At 42.5% G+C, this 21,371-nt stretch overlaps 1 protein-coding gene across 7 annotated transcripts in view; it reads right to left on the minus strand.

Annotated features, from left to right (window-relative positions):
- Window positions 1-2,706: 2,706 nt before the first annotated feature.
- RCOR1 (REST corepressor 1) overlaps window positions 2,707-21,371 on the minus strand; it is a 51,476-nt gene continuing 32,811 nt past the window's right edge. The window contains exons 5-12 of one of the 7 annotated variants that reach the window (XM_073610348.1): window positions 19,533-19,694; window positions 17,716-17,834; window positions 16,143-16,227; window positions 13,348-13,572; window positions 10,974-11,051; window positions 10,663-10,720; window positions 6,119-6,348; window positions 2,707-3,912 (exon numbers count right to left, since the gene is read on the minus strand). In XM_073610348.1, coding sequence (XP_073466449.1) covers window positions 3,877-3,912; window positions 6,119-6,348; window positions 10,663-10,720; window positions 10,974-11,051; window positions 13,348-13,572; window positions 16,143-16,227; window positions 17,716-17,834; window positions 19,533-19,694 — 993 coding nt within the window. In that variant the 3' untranslated portion in view covers window positions 2,707-3,876. Of the gene's footprint in view, window positions 3,913-6,118; window positions 6,349-10,662; window positions 10,721-10,973; window positions 11,052-13,347; window positions 13,576-16,142; window positions 16,228-17,714; window positions 17,835-19,532; window positions 19,695-21,371 lie in introns of all 7 variants that reach the window. The other 6 variants (XM_073610347.1, XM_073610345.1, XM_073610350.1 and 3 more) reach the window with 6 other exon arrangements.

The following is a 21,371-nucleotide window of genomic DNA, read 5'->3' on the forward strand; positions in this document are numbered from 1 at the left end:
GGTCACAGTCCGGCCCCCTCAAAAGTCTGAAAGACAGTAAATTGGCCCTTTGTTTAGAAAGTTTGAGGACCCCCCTGACGTAAAAGGATAAGTTCACCTTTGGGAACATTTATCACCTGTATTTCAGGTGGTACATGCAACATGTTCCCCTCTGCCCATGACAGCAGCATGGGGAGAAGTTCCCTGTACAAGCTGTCGCTTTTTGACATGAGCGCGGCCGTGTGGGGATCCACCCACATGGCCGTGTCATTCACAGAGTTCTGTGAATGAACTACAAGTGCCGACATCCCATGCGGGATGACAGCATGTAGTTCTCAATGAACTACCATGGCTCTGTTGAGCGCTGGGGTAGTTCATTGATTATTTTTGTCAGTGTGAAACAGCCTGCCCATATGATGTACAAGCAGACAGCTTACACTCACAGTCTGCAGACCTGCACGGCACCAGCTATCCACTAAACGCTGGTTCCAGGCTCCCACCAAAAAAAAAAATTTAAAAAAAAAAAAAAATGGTAAATGCTAATTTTTTTTTTTTTAAATGTGCAGTTATAATTTTATTTTGTTTAAAGGTGAACTTATCCTTTAAATGGTGGGATGAGCAAAAATCAGAGTCACTGCCTGCCAGGACTGGTTAATGCAAGTAGGGTGCCTTTTTATTTCTGGCGACAGTCAATTTAATACAGAAATCCTAAATGGCTAGGAAGAATGCTTCCAGTACCAAGCAGCGGACCTTCTTTGTCAAAGTGCATGGTATAAAAAAAACTGGACTGCTCCAAAACAGATCCCAACTCTCATTTTTCAGTGTGGTTCTGAGTCTTAAAAAAAAAAAAAAAAAAAAGAAGAAAGAAGGAGGAAGCAAAAGTTTAGCTAATGGGTCCTATTTTTTCATCTACGGGCAGCTGTTCCAATCAAGTTTCCGCCAAGATTTAAACAATCAATATTTTAAATAAATATAAATATTCTAAAATGCCTAAACGGACAATATGAACAAAAACAAAATATGAATGAAGGAATATATATATTTTTTTTTCTAGAAATAAAAAAAAAAAAAAAAAAAAAAAAAAAAATAAAAGGGACACAATACAGAACTTTCATAAAAGTGATCTGACAGTTTTTAGCAATTATAAAATGGAAAGGCACGTATGAAAACATGAAGCATGCATACAAATAAAAACAGGGACATCTGATTAAATAAAAACACGATCTGCAGTGGAAATAAATTATACTCATAGTAAAGAAAATAACTATTTTTTCACAATTTTTTCCTTCTGAAAAATCATACAGGGAGTTTGTACTCCACAGAGTACATCTATGTACAAAGTTAGAAAGCGAAGTACTTTGCTAATGAGGATAAATACTCCCCCTCTCCAGCAGGTGGCGAGTTCATTCTTTGCCTCGTTGCAGAGCTAGAATACCGCTGCTATTGGACACTTCCAGGTGTATTGTCCCCCATTGGGTGCCGTGGATCCTTCCACCAGCCACTGAGTCCAGTAGAGACATAGGGGTCAACGGGAAGAACCACAGCATCCAGGGTCCACTAGAAAATGTTGGATAGTAGCTGTGCCACTAGCGCTGCAAGAGTGAAAAATGAATTTGCTTCCCTCAGGAGGGATGTAATCCTTCTTTTTTATTGTGCAACTGCCTTTTTTTTTTTTTTTTTTGAGAAGCAGCAGGGTCACCTTAATTTGATGTTTGCCAAGCTTACATATCAAGGAAAGTCAACTTAAAAGTAATTTTGTACGAGTAATGTTTAGATTTTAGGGCCCTTTCACACTGACGCTTTCCATTTCGATCAGCAGCAGATCTATGAGCCGATTAATGCAGATGACAGGTCTGTCTGCTCAGTTTATGCAGATTGGACACAGATAAACCCTGCTCGGGCGGCCGGGAGTAAAGGGACTGCGCTGTCCATTCATACCTGGCTACCTCCGATCTGATCAAATGGAAGAGGATGTAAGCCTCCATTTTTTTTTTATTTTTTTTTTTTAGTGGGCCTGGTCAGACACAAGTCCGTTTACATCCGCTGTTCCATAGGAATGCATGGACCTGCCATTCATGTCCACCTGAAAATCTGACGGGGGACCTGATCGGATCGCCTGTGTGAAAGGGGCCTTACAAAGGGCGTTTCTTTCAGTTCCCTCCTTTTTTTCTGTTTGAGCAGTCCATTCTGTTGAAGAAAACGAACAGCAGGACACAGGTCGGTACAAAATAAAAATCACTATTAAAATCAGCAGCACACTTACATTGAAGTTATTAGCATGAAACAGCATGGATAGGGAAAACCTGAGACCAAGCAGCTGTGATCAGTGTGAGCCTGTAGGCATCACTGAGCAAACACAGACCGAGGATGACAGGGAGCCAGCCAACTCAAGGTAAGGATATTGGCTGCACGAGGATGACAGCTGTCAAAATGCCTGGTGGATGTCGGGAGAGGGGGTTTGTATGACGCGTATGACACATTTGCCTGGGACTTTGCCCGCTTTTTCAAATGCATTTGAAAAAGCGGGCAAAGTCCAGGGGAAACGCGTCGTACACAACACCTCTCCCAACATCCACCAGGCATTTTGACAGCTGTCATTCTTGTGTGCAGCCAATATCCTTACCTTGAGCTGGCTGGCTCCCTGTCATCCTTGGTCTGTTTGCTCAGTGATGCCTACAGGCTCACACTGATCACAGCTGCTTGGTCTCAGGTATTCCCTAACCATGCAGTTTAATGCTTCAATGTAAGTGTGCTGCTTATTTTAATAAAGTGTTTTTTATTGGATACTGACCTCAGTGTCCTGCTGTCGGTTTTCTTCTACATTGAGGTGATCCTACCCAGATCTTCTGCGGGAGCTGCAGAGGTTCCAGTCTCAGTCCTTTCTCCTGCTCAGCCATCCATCCAATTGCCTCATCCCTTCCTCTACCCTGTGGATGGTTTACAGATACAGATGAAAGTTCCAACGGACCAAGTGACTTCACACTTATCCTAGGAGCGTCGTATGTACTGTGCAGTTTTACACTGTTGGACTAGTGAATTCTGTTGCCCTGGGATACAGCTCAGCCTTGCTCAAGTCACATCAGTTTAACCTTTTGAGAAAGCAGCATCCTGTCCTCACTAAGGGGGAGCAAACCTAACCAACTCTCAGAGGAGAGAATGGTAAGGCAGAAAACTGCAGATGACAAATATAAAAAGCAAAGCTTAATGGATAGGCAGGACAAACAAAAAAGATGAAAAATCTCTAATTTAAATAACCAAGAAGCTTAAAATAATCCAAGAGGAGGTAAAAATATGGCAGAAAAATCACAACATCAGAAAGCAAAGAAACGAAAAACAATTTTCTTCATAAATGCAGATAAGCACCCATGGTGATTAAGAGACATGGCAATCAATCCTGAAAATTGATTACGCTTCGCAACCAAGATTTGAACCCTTAGCTTAAAGTTTCATTTCGTTTTGTTTTTTTAAATAGAAATACACTGGTGAAGTGGAATTTCATTTGTATCAGCGTTCTTCTGAATAATGCTGAAATGTACATTGTCCAAAAAATTCAATAAAAAAAATAAAAATAAAATAAAAACTGAAAAAGTTTCATGCAGAAGAGACAGCCGAAACGTTTCATGAACGTTAATATTTACAAGGCGAAGAGGGAGATTGTCCCAATGCAAGAAGATGATGATGACTCCAGTATTTATCATCGGTGATGAGAGCAGAAAGCCATCTGTGAGGGAGACTAGAGGTGATTAAGGCAGATATGTTAAAGGGCCGGAAGTTGTTTGCCTTTTTTGGTAAGTAGCTGCTTGTCCACAACGCATGATGAGCATAGCTGGTCGAGTCCTCGTAATACCTGAAGATCTGGGCAAATTAAGTAGTCAAAACGAAACAGTTCTCATTTTCTCATGAAGAGTATCTGACATCAAGAGGAGAGCCCTGCTAGAAACAAAAACATCCAAAACAAAACGGAATTACAAATTTAAAAAAACAAAAAGGGAAAGAAAATGCATCTTAGGCTCCTTTCACACTGGGTGGTTTGCAGGCGCTATTGCGCTAAAGATAGCGCTTGCAAACCGACCTGAAAGTGCCGCTGCTTTGTCTCCAATGTGAAAACCTCCGAGGGCTTTCACATTGGAGCGCTGCGCTGGGAGGACGGGAAAAAAAGTCCTGCTAGCAGCATCTTTGGAGCGGTGAAGGAGCGGTGTGTATACTGCTCCTGCCCATTGAAATCAATGGGACATCGCGGCAATACCACTGGCAAAGCGCCTCTGCAGCTAGTGGCCGAATACCGACGGTAAAGTGCCGCTAACATAAGCAGCGTTTTACCGCCAAAGCCGCCCCCACCTCAGTGTGAAAGGGGCCTTAGAGGAGCACAAATTGAGATTTTAAAGTAGCGTTTACCCTCGACAGATTCTGAAAGGGCAAAGTGACCTTGTCGGCAGGTATCTGGTTCCATATTACAGGAATTTATACAGAACCAAATGTACGCGGTGCTTTACATACTGTATACATCCTGCCCTCAAGGGCCTGACAATCTAAGGTCCCTTACTCACATGTAAACCTACATGCACATACGGGGCCAATGTTATAAAGAAGCCAATTACCGTTCCTGGAGGTCTTTGGCATACACTAGAGCACCAAGAAGGAATCCATGCAAACTCCTGAGCTGGGAATCAAACAGGGGGTCTCAGTGCTGCAAGGCAGAAACGCAGACCACTAAGTCACTGTGCTGCAATTTGTTGCCTATCCCTACATGACAGTATTTAGGTCTGGTGACTGAGTATTGCCCCATAGGTGAGCTCACAAGTTCCTTCACATTCAGAATCCTCTCCATTAGATTGGTCAAGCAGGCAGTGAAAGAGAGCCCATTGGCAAGTACACCTAGTTGAAGCATTTGGGCCATCAGCAGACGATGTCCCTTTGTATTAAAAACAGGCACATTTATCTAGTTTTTATACAATGTTTTTCCCCTCAACTTAGGATATTAAAGTGCAAGTTCACCTTTGCAGAAATATATGTAAGATGAACTTACACAGAACCACCACCTCGCCCCCCTCCCCCCCCAGTTCCGCTGACCTGAATAGTGGCAATTGCCTGTTTTGAGCCCCCTCACAGTTCCGGAGCTTAGAAATACTCTCAGCTCTCTCCTCCTCTTCTTCTTAGCCGCTGAGCGGATGGGCTATGCTGCCTCCGATTGGTCCGTGCCGCCCATGTGACCAATTAGAATGCTCCTAATTGTACCTCCTGATGGGGGTACGTTTAGGAGATTAAGCTCCAAGGATTTCCAAGCCCCGGAGCCGTGAGGCGGCTATACCGGGGCTCAGAACGGGCGATCGCCGTCATGCAGGTCAGTGGGAATGGGGTGGGGGTCCTGTGTAAGTTCACCTTACAGATTTTTCTGTAAAGGTGAACTTACCCTTTAAACATTTGTTACAATGGTTTTCCATAGATCACTACACTCATTTCAAAGGATGGCAACATACACTCATGGCAGGTGTACTTTAATGTAAAAGTTCAGATGGGTGGGGTCGTCTCAATACCAGAGTCTTCAAGGTGGTCAAACCAACCTGCCAACATCTGCCCATTATGGAATTAAGTGTTGTAGGTGGTTTCTCCTTTCATTATTCAGTCACAGGCTTGGGGGGGGGGGGGGGGGGGGGAGACCTGCAGGTTTTACTTAACTGCTGCAGAGAAAAATTAGGTCTTCTACCCTGTCAGATAGGGCTGTACTGTGTGGCAGAGCTGTCCAACTCATCACTGGATTGACAGAATTTAAAAATAAAAGCTGCCATATAGATTTCATCTAGATATTAAATGGTTTGCTTTGAGTTTACATTTAAGAGAATTTTTTTTTTTTTTTTTTTAATCTACAGTGACCTGATTGGTTGCTATGGATTACTGCACTTTTGTAGATTGTCCCTGCTCTTTGCTTTAAGGCCATAAAATCGTGTGAAGCCTGCAGATAAGAACTGCAGATATCTTTCCTTATTTCTGTCTTGCACAGAACCATCATCTTTGACAAAAGCTGCCCCTAGTTTTTCCACCAGGACCAAATCTTTTGGTAGGGGTTTATTTAAGCTTTTTGCTCTCCTTTTCTTATCACATTTTTTTATTGTAAGAAAAGACATTCTACAACTAGTATTACCTCGTCCTCTTCATCGGACATCTTTATAGCAGTGTCAGGTAATTTTATAGGCTTCTCAAGGCAGTCACCGTTTTCCTCTGGCTTTCCGTGCTCCGCTTCCCATTCTTGTAAAACCTGATCAATATTAAAGCGTCTCCGGTAATTCACAAAAAAATTCTTCACTTGGACAACCGATTTGTTCCCTATGACATCCGAAATTGCTTGAAAATCACGGCCATATTTTCGGATTGCTGCGAGGCAAGAAAATATATTCGTTAACAGACTATATTTGACAACCCCCGAATTTAACCAGCACATATAGAATACCTGTAAAGGGATTTGCTTGTAAACACAAGTACCTCGGGCCCCCTCAGGGTTCTTTTCAATAGACATCATCAATCTGATTTTATTAACCACTTGAAGACCGGGCCTTTTTCTGACATTTGTTGCTTACAAGTTTAAAATCCGTATTCTTATGCTACAAAAATTACTTAGAACCCCCAAACATTAAATATATATTTTATTTAGCAGAGACCCTAGAGAATAAAATGGCGGTCTTTGCAATATTTTATGTCACACCGTACTTGCGCAGCGGTCTTTCAAACTTAATTATTTTGGAAAGAATACACTAATGAATTAAAAAAAAAAAAAACAAAACAAAAAAAAAACAAACAAACAAACAAACAAAAAAAAAAAAAGTGTAAAGCTAGCCCAATTTTTTTTGTATAATGTGAAAGATGCTGTTAAGCCGAGTAAATAGATACCCATGTAATGCTTTAAAAATTGTGCACGCTCGTGGTAGAATGGTGACAAACTACTGTACTGAGGTTTTGCGCTATAATTATTACTCTCGCTCTAGCAATCGCAGTGATACCTCACACATGTGGTTTGAACATCGTTTACAAATGCAGGCGCGACTTACGCATGCATTCGCTTCTGTGCGCGAGCACAGGGGGTTAGGGCGCATTAATTTTTTTTTCTTATTTTCATTTTTTTAATTTTTACACTCTCCCTTTAACTTTTTTTTTTTTTTATCACTTTTATTGCTGTCACAAGGAATGTAAACATCCCTGTGACAGCAATAGGCACGTGACAGCATAGGCAAGTGACTGGTTCCCCTGTATGGGAGGGATCAGCGTTTTTGAATACTTTCAATTTTTGAAAACTGGCACCGTTGGTTCCTGAGTAAACCGGAAGTGATGTCATAATGTCGCTTCCAGGATACCACAGCCGAGACCCAATCAAAGCCGATACCGGCTTTGTTCAGGTCTCCAGCAGGCTGTTACAAGAGAACCGACCACTGGCTCTAAAAAAAAGAAAAAAAAAAAAAAAAAAATGTACCGGGGTGATGCCTGCAGGCATCACTCCGCTACAACCACTTGAAGCCAAATAACACACAGCTATGTGATTTGGCGGCGAGTGGTAAAGCCCAACTCCAGGCAAAGACATTCTTTGCAGTAAGGCTTAATGGGGTTGAGAGGAATTTACTTACCCAGCTTCTGAACCCCCACCCTATGGGTCCTGATGTCATAAAGACCAAAAGGAGGTTCCATAGCCAAGGAAAAATCTACTGCCATATTATAAGGAAATATTCTGTATTTGATGTATTATAACTGCTGCCTATTTATATCTAGCAGTTCATCTATATTAATGCACTCTGTCCCTATATACACACCAATATTGATAAGGAAACTGAACAATACCATAGTTTTAGTATACAAGTTAGTACTGAGTTGTTTTTTTTGTAGTACTCCTTGACACATGGAGGTTGATTTACTAAAACTGGAGTGTGTAAAATCTGATGCAGCTGTACATGGTGGCTAATCGGCTTTTAACTTGCCTACCAGGCACTTTCCCCACTTCCTGCCCAGACCAATTTCAGCTTTCAGCGCTGTCGCACTTTGAAGGACAACTGCATGGTCATGAAACACTAGCCAAATTAAAAAAAAAAAAAAAAAAAAAAAAAAAAAAAAATCATTTAGACAGAGCTTTCTTTTGGTGGTATTTAACCACTTGCCGACCGTAGGACGTCCATGGACGTCCTGGGTTTGTGGATGTATATCTGAATGATGCCTGCAGCTAGAGACATCATTCAGATATTGCCGTTTTCAGCCGGCGATTCCCTACACCATAAGAACGATCATAGCGGCGGGTCAGCCGCTTGATCGTTCTTACGGGCAGCGAGAGGGGACGTCCCCCTCCTGCCGCCCTCCTCTGCGATCGGTGAATCGGAGAGCGGATCCGCCGGCCCCGGATGTTGATCATAGAGATTTCCGGCGGACCAGATGGTCGCCGGAGTCTCTATGATCGTCGGAGGCTGGGCGCGATGTTATGACGTCATGCCCGGCCTCTGCATTAAAAAAAAAACAAACAACGCCGCTTCGGCTGGGAAGCGGTGATCGTTTTATTTTTTTTTTATTTCAGGCTTCCCAGCCTAGTGGTGGGTCTTATTGACCCCATATATCACTGTAAAGAGGACCTGTCATGCAATATTCCTATTACAAGGGATGTTTACATTCCTTGCAATAGAAATAAAAGTGATCAAATTTTTTTTTTTTTTTAAAAGTGTCAAATTAAATTTTTTTAAGTAAAATTAACAATTAAAAAAAAAAATTTTTTTTTAAAGTGCTCCTGTCCCCGTGTGCTCGTACGCAGAAGCGAACGCATATGTAAGTCCCGCCCACATATGAAAACGGTGTTGAAACCACAGATGTGAGATGTCGCCGCAAATGTTAGAGTGAGAGCAATAAATCTAGCCCTAGACCTCCTCTGTAACTCAAAACATGTAAGCAGTAAAAAAATTTAAAGCATCGCCTATGGGGATTTTTAAGTACCGAAGTTTGGCGCCATTCCACAAGCGTGTGCAGTTTTGAAGCGTGATATGTTAGGTTTCTATTTACTCGGCGCAACTTCATCTTTCACATTATGTAAAAAAATTGGGCTAACTTTACTGTTTTGTTTTTTTTTTAAAGCATGAAACTGTTTTTTTCCAAAAAAAAGTGTTTGAAAAATTGCTGCGCAAATACAGTGCGAGATAAAAAGTTGCAATGACCACCATTGTATTCTCTAGGGTCTCTGCTAAAAAAACATATATAATGTTTGGGGGTTCTATGTAATTTTCTAGCAAAAAAATGATGATTTTTACATGTAGGAGCAAAGTGTCAGAATTGGCCGGGTTGGTAAGTGGTTAATCAACACTGGGTTATTTTTTGCTAAACAAATGAAAAAAACAAAAAAAAAAAAAAAAACTACGCTTCTTAGTTTCGGTTTTTAAAATTTGCATACAAGTAATTCTCCTTCGCTGATGATGCTCCACTGATGGGCAGCACTAATAATCAAGGCACTGATTATCAGTGTAGATGTCCGCTATGAGAATCGCTGGTTAGCGTCTCTCTTCTCCTCAGGCTGTCACAGCGCGAGAGGAGACTTAAAGTGGTTGTAAATCCTTACAGACCACTTTGACCTACGGGAAAGCCTAGATTAAGGCTTACCTGTAGGTCCAAGAAACATCTCCTAAACCTACACGGTTTAGGAGATATTTGCTAAAAGACAGGCACCGCTGTCTACGGCGCATGCGCTGTAGATAGCGGCGCACTGCTGCTAACGGCGATATGCCGTTAGTGGTGGCTCCCGTGCGCATGCGTCATCGCGGCTTCGGCCAATCACAGCGCCGGAGCCACAATACCAGGAAGAAGATGGATGCGCCATACCAGAGGGGACAGCGGTGACATCGCAGGCTTCTGTGTCAGGTAAGTGACACATAATGGGCTACTATGCCATGCATAGTAGCCCATTAGGCTTTACCTTTGCAGGGAAACAAAGAGGAAGTAAACCCAGGTTTACTTCCTCTTTAATAACCAGCAAGTCTGTTTACACTGATCAGCTGTGATTGGACACTATTGATCACATGGTAAACAGCAGCTGTGATTGGCCCTTTATCTGATCACGGGAGCGTGCAGGAGGGTGGCGTTCTGGGAGGACATCAATAAGACGCCTTCATAGAACCAGATGACTGATCATTTGATTGGTCAGCAAGTGGTTAAGCTTTGACAAAAAACCTGGAAGCTGATCACAATGACAGTCTAGGCCAGTGATGGCGAATCTTGGCACCCCAGATGTTTTGAAACTACATTTCCCATGATGCTCATGCACTCTGCAATATAGTTGAGCACCATGGGAAATGTAGTTCCAAAACATCTGGGGTGCCAAGGTTCGCAATCACTGGGACTCCAAGCCATGCAATCCAGCAAAACCCTAGCAAGATGCAGCTATTGTATATCAGTACAGGTGCTCAGAACTAAACGTAATGTAAAACATTTCATTATCGGTCTTTAAAACTTAGGACCAGTGGCAACAGACTTTTGTTCACATCAAAACTGCTATTCCCATCATAAGTCTTTGGGAATGCAAAAAGCAGCTTGTAACAGGTCCAAACGCAGCTTGGAAAGAGATCTTAGAAGCATCTCCTACTGCTATCAAAAGCATTCGCAGCCCAAAGCCCATCATCACTGGTCCTTATAAAATAGCCAGGTTGTACCAAAGACAGCAAAGCATTCTTTTTATACCTTGAACAGCTAGAAGCTGTTCCTCTGTGGTCCAGCGAGCATTAAATTTTTGCGGAACCTAAAAGAAAAAAAAAAAAAAAAGCGTATTTAGTTAAAACTGCACAAATATAGGAGGCAAAATACAGTATTTCAACTGAGAATTATAACCATATACCTACAAGGCTAGGATAGCTTTTAATAATCAGATTATCTAAAACATACAAACTAGATATGCTGATGGCAAAAGTGTAGGAATTGCCTGTTCACCTACAAATGTACTTTACTGCTCTCCTCTAAATGTAAGCTGTATAAAATAATGGCCTAGCACCTACCTCAGTGACTCTGTACTCCTCAACTCCGCCCTGTAGATTCTCCTTGAGTGCACTGTTTGTCTGTTTGATATTTTGAATCTAAAAAGCAAGAATGTTTTTAGACTTTTTTGCATCAATGAAACTGCACATCAGGAGCAATAAAAAAAAAGCAACAGGCTTTAATTTCTTCAACATTATGCATTTATGTGGTTGATATTTACATAAACCAACTAAATACTCTGTTAAAGTCCAAGTTAACTTTTGTATAAAAATATCAATATTATATATATATTTTTTTGCAGGTGAAAAAAAATGTATTTATTATTAGGAGCCTGCAGAGCTTTGCACCTGCAATCAGCAGATGGCACGTGCAACGTCAGGCTCCTGCAGACTCTTAATACAACGGTCTGCTCATACCTCCCATATGGGCAGATACTGAAGTCCAGGAAGAATCAATGAACTATGACGAGTGTGCTCACCAGCACCCTCTAGGTTCACTGGGAACTATAAACTATCTGCTGCAGTGGCAGACGGGACTTGTAGATCATCCATTCAGAAAACTCTGAATAAATGATGCGGCTGTGTGGGCAGAGCCCCGCAAGGCTGCATGGTTTTAAAAAAAGGGGGCAGCAGGTGCGGGGAGAGAATCCCCTGCCTCCTGTTACAATGAGGGATCGGGGTAGGGATGCCAATTTAATAACAGGTTACTAAAAGGTGAACTTATCCCTCGACAGAAAATGAATGTGTGGTACAGCGCTCCCCACTAAGGCTATGTAGATTAACACACTTGGGGGAAACTGCATGTGAGGCCCTATAAAGCATTAAAAACCAAATACAATGTGTAGGACTATATAAAATATAACAAACAGCATTAAAGTACTATAAGCCAAGCCACTGCTGTGATGCATATACCAGTGATAAACAGTGGTGTTTTGGCTTATTTTACCTATTGCGGCTTATGTTATATTAATATAGTCCTACACATTGTATTTGTTTTTAATGATTAATGAAGGCCTCACATGCAGTGTGTACAACTACACAGCCTTAGTGGGGAGCGCTGTACCACACACTAATTTTCTATCACTGTTTAGAACCATATAGAACACTACCAGGTATTTAGCAGCAGTCCCCAACACAAACCTTGAGTATAGTATAAATATATATATATATATATATATATATATATATATATATATATATATATATATATATATATATATATATATATATATTTTTTTATATTTATTTTGGGTTATTAAATTTTTTTTATGCACAACCCATCTGTGTGCACATAGCGCAGGGGATCAAGCATCAAGCACTTTAACGTATCCTTTAATGATGCAATGAGAGCTTTTTGTTGGAGTCTGCTTTATGCCTCATTTGCACCGATGTACTACGCCATACACAGGATGCATTTACCTGCACAGGTGTTCCGTGCAGGCAGTCCCATTGAAGGCTGTCAAACTAAAACAGTGGTTGTGTTCATGCAGCTGCTGCACCCCAACTGACATAAAATGGGACCGCCAGCACAGGGATGTACGGAAAACCTGGGCATCCTTGTGTGAGTGAAAATGACCCTTGCACAGGTGTACACTGTAATATGCTTGTGTGAAAGAGGCCTTACAAAATGATGCAACAGCTATCCGGTTATTTTTAAATATAAAACCTGATTGGAACCTATGGACAATTCAACTTTTTTTTTTTCAGATCAGTTCCATGATTAAATGTTTTAAGTTTTATAGAGCTGCCGATTGACAAAATCAAATAAAAAAAAATGCCAGCTACTGGGAAACCAAATCTATACAGAGTATGCCGGGAGACAAAATGTGGACATGCCTGACCAGGACGAGGTTTAGTGACCAAAGAAACCACTCCGGTCACTGCAAACAATGATAAAATGGGGGCTTACTGCAAACCTTTACTAGTAAACACCAAAAAAAGGAATGTCATGTGATCTAATAAATAGATTACAGAAGTTGTGTCTTTACTTTTAGGGCCAGTTCACACCACATGCAGTCCAGTGCGTTTTTTTTCTGCATCAAAATTGCATGGAAAGTAGGTTATATGGCTTTCAATGGTATATTTCACACCGGTGCTTGCAGTTCTAGCGTGTTGCAGTAGAAAAAAAAAAAAAAAAAAAAAAAAAAAAAAACACAAAAAAAACCCATGCTGCATTTTTTCTGCACTGGACCACTACAAAACGCATCAAAAAACACACTGGAACACACATATCCTTATTTGAGGTTAAGAGGAAAAATGAACTGGAATACATCAAAAACACGCATGCAGAAAAGCATCTGGAACGCATTCCGGACTGCGTTTCTATGGTGTGAACTGGTCCTAACAGAATGAAAAAGAAACACTACAACAGTACATGTGAATACCAGGCTTTCACCTTGTCAGCGGAGGATGAAGTAGCACTTGCCTGTCTCTTTATGGAGACCAGTTCCATATCCAGCTGTTTCAGCATAGTGGTAGCAGCATTGGCGTTGGCAGAGATGGCTTCCACGTCCTCTTTAAACAGGAACATCCCCGTCGGTGGCTTCCGTTTGGCTCTGTTTTTAGCCTGAGATGGGTGTTTATCTTTCTTCACATGTGGGACCGTGTCATTCTTAGGAGACTGCTAAAGCATAAAAAACAGACAGGCAATGAGAATATGACCAATAATCGCCAGGTTTCAAAGGCACTTCAGCTTAGGCCACATACACACTAGTACTTAGGCTCGTGTGCATCACCTCTAGCATTTGAGTGCCTGAGGAGGCACAGGTGCAAAATCCAGCCCCGCTGTCAGCAGCCTGTCAAAACCTATGACAGGAAGAAATACATAGTAACAGGACGATGTACCGAGTGGTACTTGCATTTTAGGGCTGTATGTCCAGATTGCAGGAATTCTGACTGCTGGACATTGTAACTGTGCCACCCCCGGCGTCCTGAAAATGCTGAGATGTGACAAACATTGGCCAAAGCTCTAGTGTACATGTGACCCCAAATAGGTTCCTCGACTTTCTTATAGGACTTTGTGGTATAGCCAATAGTGCCATTCAACTGGACTTGTCCTGCAATGCCAGAAATGTTTACCCAAGCAGTTTCCTCAGTTTAAAACTCCTCTTTTAGTAGAAGACACGCCAATAGCAGTACAAAAAACAGCAACATTCAATTGCTTTCTCTGTGGTGATCAATTGCCTATCTTCATTTTTAGCTTGTAAATGCCAGAGAGGAACAAAGTGGCAGATAAAACATTCACCATTAGCTGCAGTGGGGTAGGGGTATAGAGGGAGGCACCCGGGACAGGGAGGGGGAATTCAAAAGCTTTCCTACCTGAAGGTACAAGTCTATTTTTGGCATTTCTAGTTTTCATACTTATCTCTAAAAATTGGTTAACAAAAAAAAAAATATATAAAAACATAGAATAGAGGGGAAAAATATAGATACATACACCCACACCTTCCTGAGGCAAAACACAATTTACAACAAATTCTCATTTAACCACTTGCTGCCAAATCACATACCTGGTATGTCATTTGACTTCGAGTGGTTGTACCGGGGTGATCCCTGGCATAACCCCAGAACTGTTTTTTTTTTTTTTTTTAAGTCGATGGTTAGCTATATTGTAATAACAACCGGAGCGGCTAACCAACCACTTGGTTATTACAGACAGCAGGAGGTGACGTCCCCCCTCCTGTGGCTCGCTCGGACTCTCCCACCCCACCAGGAGACCCGAGCTACTAGCCAACATGTAAAAGCCGGGATTGGCTTTGATTGAGTCTCCGCTATGGTAACCCAGAAGCGATGACATGACCTCACTTCTGGTTTACCGGCATCTTAAGAGCTCCATTTTTTAAAAATCGAAAGTACTCAAAACCGCTGATATTGCGGTTTGAATACTTTCAAGTGCAGAGGAGCGATTTTGGGTCCCTGCATAAAAAGAGGACCAGTCACATGCCTATTGCTGCCCTTGTGACAGCAATAACAGTGATCAAAAAAAAAAAAAAAAAATGAAAGCAACAGTGTAAAAATAAAATAAATAAAATTAAAGTCCCCAAAGGCGAACGCGTGCATCACTACCACATGCACGCAAACCGATATCGTCCTACACATGAGGTATCGCTGCAGTAATTCTAGCACTAGACCTCCTCTGTACATCTAAAAGTAGTAAACTGTAAAGGATTTTGAAAGCGTCGTCTGTGGATAGTAAATTTGTCATTTGTCGCAGGTGTGCGCAATTTTAAAAGCATGACATCTTTAGTATCTATTTACTCAGCGTAACATCTTTTATATTGAACAAAAAAATTGGGTTATGTATTGTGTTTTTTTCATTAAAATAAGTGTAGAGAGGAGGAAAGGAGAGCTGCGGATGACAGAGGCACGAAAACTGACCACAGTGTCAGAGCTCACTAGCCATGATTACCGTGGTCAGTTTACATAGGGGGAGGTCAGAAACTGGCGGGATCAGACAGGTATTTAAGGTGATACAGGGGGGGCAGGCAAACTACACAGCACAAGCACTGTGCTGTATAACATGCTTTAAAGCAGGGGTCTCTAAACTTTGAGCAAAGGGCCAGTTTATAGTCCTTCGGGCTTTAGGGGGGGCCGGCCTGTGGTCAGTGGGAGCAGAAAAAGCCTCGGCATCAGTGGAAGAAAACAGCGCCCGTCATTAGTGTCTGTTGAAGGGGTAGTGCACAAAGGGCCGGATAAAGGCAAGCAAATGGCCGCATCCATCCCACAGTTTGGAGATCCCTGCTTTAAAGGAACAGAATTATTATTATTTATTTATTTTTTTAGGGTAACAAACACTTTTACTGAGCACCTAGGTAGTGTGTGTGTGTGTGGTGCTTTTACAAGGGTCAGACATGGATCCTTGTCCCTAACAGAGGATCCATGCCTTCCCTACTGACAGAACAGCGATCTGCCTTGTTTACATAGGCAAATCGTCATTCTGCCTTTGCTGGATGATTGGCGGGTGCCGGTGGACATCGAGCGCGTGGTACCAGATCAGCACCCACTGTGTATAATCACAGCGGGAGAGAGTCGCTGGCACCCGGAAGTGCAGCAGTGCCACCTTGCTGCCCTATAAGTTATATGGGCGGCAAGTGGTTAACTAAAATTTCAAGGTGCTCTGAAAGTTATTCAGATGTGGATATTTGGAATGCCTTCCCAGTCTAGCAAAGTGAAGAAATTATTCATACGTACAATTACTTCTTTCTTGGGTTCTTTTTGTGGGTCAACCTCCATATCAGTCGGGTTGTTATTTATCGGTTCTTCCATCTCATCCCCACTGAAAAAAAAAAAAAAAAAAACGAACAGCAAAAAGAACATTTAATCTTCCAAAACATGGCAAGGAATTAAATACCGGAAGATTTTTTATCATGTATTGCCGAGACAGCCATCCCAGCAGAGACGACCATTTTACCACTAAAGTGATAAAAAGGCAAAAATGACTGGGTACGGGGTGTTATTGCACATCACCGGCTACCTTGAGAAAAACAGATAGAAATTCTTCCAGGATTCATCTCTTTTCCAAATTGCAAGCTGTCATTCAAACACTCCCACAAACTTGTTTCAAGAAAAAGTGGCATAAAACGGTTCAGGATTTTATCCCCTGAACTAGTACATGGTACTGGAGAACAGCAGCTTCCATCACAGCCTTCTCACACCTGAGGCAGATTACTTCAAGTCAAATGGGTTTGCCACACCGGGTGCCACTCCTGTCAGCTAAGAACAGGAAACTGAGGCTACAATTGGCACAGGATCACCAAAATTGGACAATAGAAGATTGGAAAAACGTTGCCTGGTCTGAGGAGTCTCGATTTCAGCTGCGACATTCAGATGATCGGGTCAGAATTTGGTGTGAACATTAAAAAGCATGGATCCATCCTGCCTTGTATTACTGGTTCAGGCTGGTGGTGGTGGTGTAATGGTGGGGGGGATATTGTCTTGGCACACTTTGAGCCCCTTAGTACCAATTGAGCATCGTTTAAACCCCAAGTCCTACCTGAGTATTGTTGCTGACCATGTCCATCCCTTTATGACTACAGTGTCCCCATCTTCTGATGGCTCCTTCCAGCAGGATAATGCACCATGTCACAAAGCTCCAATCATCTCACCACTGGACAATGAGGTCACTGTACTCCAATGTCCTCCACACTCACCACATCTCATCCAATAGAGCACCTTTGGGATGTGGTGGAACGGGAAATTGGCATCATGGATGTGGAGGTGACAAATCTGCAGCAACTGTGTGATGCTATCATGTCACTACAGAGCAAAATCTCTGAGGAACATTTCCAACACCTTGTTGAATATATGCCATGATGAATGAATGCAAAAGGGGGTCAAATCCAGTACTAGCAAGGTGTACCTAATAAAGTGGCCGGTGAGTGTATATTTGTCTAGCAAGCTCTACCATTTCTGAGGGCAACATATAGACTGATACCTACTTATCAAAGCCAAATAGAGCTTATTTATGGCAGCATCAGACCACTCAGTCAATGCAACAAGTAACTGACAGCCACCAGTATGACAGATAATGTTGGTGGTTACCAGCATACTATGTTGCTATGGATATTTTCTCAGGCGAGTTGAAGACCATTGTCATTTACTCCAGCACTGATTAACAAAAAACATTTGTCTGAAAAAAAAAAAAACACACAGTTCCAAGAACAGAGGAGTATACCAACCAACCTGGGGAGAGAAATACACAAAGGGGAAAAAAAAAAAATTATAAAGCTATGCTGCCATAGCTCAAGCTTTCATCGGGACTAACCTTCCTTCCCGCTCACGCTTCTGCTTGCGAGCATGGCGATCCATCACACTGGTCTTAGAGCGAGTCTTCTTCCAAGAATAGTAAAACTTTACTAGGCTGGCAATAGTTTTGTCAGGAAGCTACAAATAAGAAGCAAACGTTTGAGTTGCAGAGAGAGCAGAATAATTTAGAGGTGGAACTTAGCAGCGGAACTTCATAAATTGACAGCAATGAGCACAATAAAGCAGTACATTAAAAGGCAATGGGGTATAAAAGGTATCCACCCACTGCAAAGTGCCATTCAGATCCAATTATACAACATTTTGGCAATTTAAAACGACTAAAATGATTCTGAAAGCTCGATTTTTTTTCTCCATGTCATACTTGCCTGTTCTGTGTAATGGTTTGCACAGAGCAGCCCCGATCCATCTCCTTCATGCTCAGTTTGGTGTGTATTGCTAGAGAGTTATTTTCTAGGCTGAGTGCATGTGATCAGCACAGGGCCAATCAGCACTGTCTAGACAGCGGGTAAAGGCTCTGCCAATGTAGTACAAAGCAAGAGATTTGACTTGGTACACCCCCGCCCCCCGTTTTCATCCAATCTGATAGACGGATGTAAAATAGGGTTTCCATCCATCTGAATTTAGCGGATCGGATGTCAGCGGACATGTCACTGCTGACATCCGTCGCTCCATAGAACTGTCCGTTCAGGTCCGCCTAAAAAAAACAAAAAACTGACAGGCGGACCTGAACGGTCCACATGTGTGAAAGGGGCCTTAAGTTCAACGCCAGGGAGAGCAAAAATCCTCCCTGGCAGTGGGGCGGCCCCCACACTACAAGGGGTAAATAGCCATTTAAGCCTAGGGGACATGAAAATATTTCCCTACAATAAGCCAGCACTCCCCTACACTCCAGCAATGGATTTTTCCTCGGCATCATCCAATACAGGGGCTATGGATCCTGAATTAGACTTGATGACTTCAGAGGACTTGCAACCACCATAGAGTAGAGGAGGCAGGGGGGAGCCTACAGGATCAGAAAACCAGACAACTGAAAAGGATTTTCTTGTTCCTAGACCAGGCTTCATTAAATAGTGCACTGCGGTTTGGACCAAGTGACGCTACTGCCAGGGCCACCAGTCTGCAGCGCTAGATCCCCGCTGCACTACAGTCATTGGTTGCTAGGATGCCAGCGTCCTAGCAACCAATGATTTCACTCCCACTCCCTGCCTGGCTACAGGGACGTATCCATCAGGTACACAGTTTATTAGATGGGCTACACCGGATGTCAGGTGTACACCCCTCTATCAGAGCCCCCCCCCCCCCCATCAGGTGTCTCACTGTCAGAGCGCGGGGGGCCCTCTTCCATCAGGTGTCCCCCGTCAGATACTGTTGAAATACTCTGGAAATGGTACATTTCTCATTTCTTGATGGACATAAGATGACTACAATATTTCAGGTCATAGCACAAACTTGAGATTCGGACCACAACAGGAAGGAAAAATTTGTGACTGGACCATCCTTGAAATCTAATTCAACACCCCTGCCCTAGACCGAAATGACCACTTAACCCTTGAAGCACTCCATTGCAAGGGAGTATCTTTACTTTATCCAGAGTTCAGCTATAAACCTAGTGCACAGGCCATTTTCATTAAACTGGAATCTCAACTCTACAATAGTCTTGCAAAAGACCTCACAGAGACAAAAAAAAAAATAAGAGAAGGTTGACAATACCAGGTGATTACAGGTAATCTTAGGTTTTGTGAGAGGACTGTCAGCCCTGATCTGTAAATCGGGTGCACGCGCCCATCACCGTTTCCAGTAGTGTGCAATTCTTACCATCTGCTGGATCCTGTGAAAGGTTTTCCCATGAAAGCCAAAAGCTTGTTCAAACAAGACTTTGTCCTCCACAGTCCATTCATCGGGAAATGGGGTGAAGTTGGGCAAATCTGCCAGAGATTTTTCTATGTTATGTTTGTGCCAAAAGAGCATGCCAAGTGCCTGCAAGGGAAGCATGTAATAGTGTAAGCTGGAGCAGGAGTATGAAAAGATGCTTCACAGAATAAGCAGCCAATGTTTACATGCAGAGAAACAACAAACAATAGGAAATACAATAAAAGATCACTCCTGCCTTACACTGCAGATTAGACAATCTAGGAACATGGATCATCTGTAAATATTATACGCTATGGAACTATGCAATAATGATATTTACACCACTGATTAAAAGTTTTAGAACAGGGGTGTCCAACCTGCAGCCCATACTTACCTCCTCTGTGTAATGGTTTTGCACAGAGCAGCCCCGATCCTTCACATCTCAGGTCCCTTTTCCGTGCTCCTGGCCCCTCCCTCCTGTTGAGTGCCCCCACAGCAAGCAGCTTGCTGTGGGGGCACCTGAGCAGAGTCACAGTTCTGTGTCCATTCAGACGCTGAGCAGTGGCCCGGCCCAGCCCCCCTTTCTCTAGTCATTGGCTGACTTGACTTTGATTGACGGCAGCGGGAGCCAATGGCGCTGCACTGCTGTCTGTCTCGACCAATGATGGGGGGTGGGGAAGTCCCAGGCTGTTAAGACTCTGCTGCAACATCATTGGAGCTAGATGGGGTTCAGGGGGGCTGCTGCACACAAGTGGTTTTTAATCTTAATGCATTAAGGTAAAAAAAAAAAAACCCTTTGCACTTTCCTAATTTGGTGCATTTTCTCAGTTTAAACATGTGATATGTTTTCTTCTTTTCTATTGTGAATACAACACAAGTTTATGAACCATTGCCTTCTGTTTTTATATAGATTTTACACAGCGTCCCAACTTTTTTTCTAATTGGACATTGTTCACTTTCAAGGCTTAGCTTTATTAAAGTGATATTATAAGGGTAAGGGTGGTCCCTTACCTGCTCTTTGGAGGTCCCCGGCTACCGCTGCTCCTTCCTTTGGATGCTCATTGCCATGTGCTATGAGGGGCACCTATGCGGGTGCGCTCCTAAGCCGTGCTGTGTGCCTCCATAGGCACACACAACATCAATAAGCCACGCCCCTGAACCCTCTTCACAGCAGAAGGAACCTATAGCTCCTGCTGCTCTGGAGTATCCTGTGAAACCAGTAAGAAGGAGAACAGAGCTGGAGCCAGGACAGCGCTTGATTGGTGAGACAAGCCAGGTAACTTTGTAGGGTGGGGGCTGAATAGGTGTTTTTTTTTTTTTTTAATCCTAATTAACCTTACCTTATGGCTGCATTAACACCTGGGTGTTTTGTCGCTTAACGCACAAAGACGATCAGCAAGCAAAATCCCATTCATTTCAATGATTAAATTTGAACAGGGGCCATAGAAATTAATGAAATATTGCTTGCTAAGCATCTTCAAGCTATAAAACAGTCAGGTGTGAATGCAGCTAAAGGCATAACTTTTTTCCACTATGGATAAAAGGAAGGGAGATAACTAGTCATTTTTTTGCCATGTGTCCCATAAGGAGAGAAAAAAAAAAAAACCACCACACACCACAGGGACATAAGAGGAAATCTCAAGTCCAAAGTGAGGGAATCCTGGGGTTTCACCAGGGTCACTAGAACTGGTGTCCCCATTGGAAGATTTTCCCTCATTCACTGTTCTGACAACCCAAAATTTTACATTTTCTGCTACTTTCACTTCAATAATAGTAAATAGGCCAAGTAGAGGGTGAATCTAC

The sequence above is a fragment of the Aquarana catesbeiana genome, linkage group LG13 (assembly GCF_042186555.1).
Source record: "Aquarana catesbeiana isolate 2022-GZ linkage group LG13, ASM4218655v1, whole genome shotgun sequence".
Taxonomy (NCBI): domain Eukaryota; kingdom Metazoa; phylum Chordata; class Amphibia; order Anura; family Ranidae; genus Aquarana; species Aquarana catesbeiana.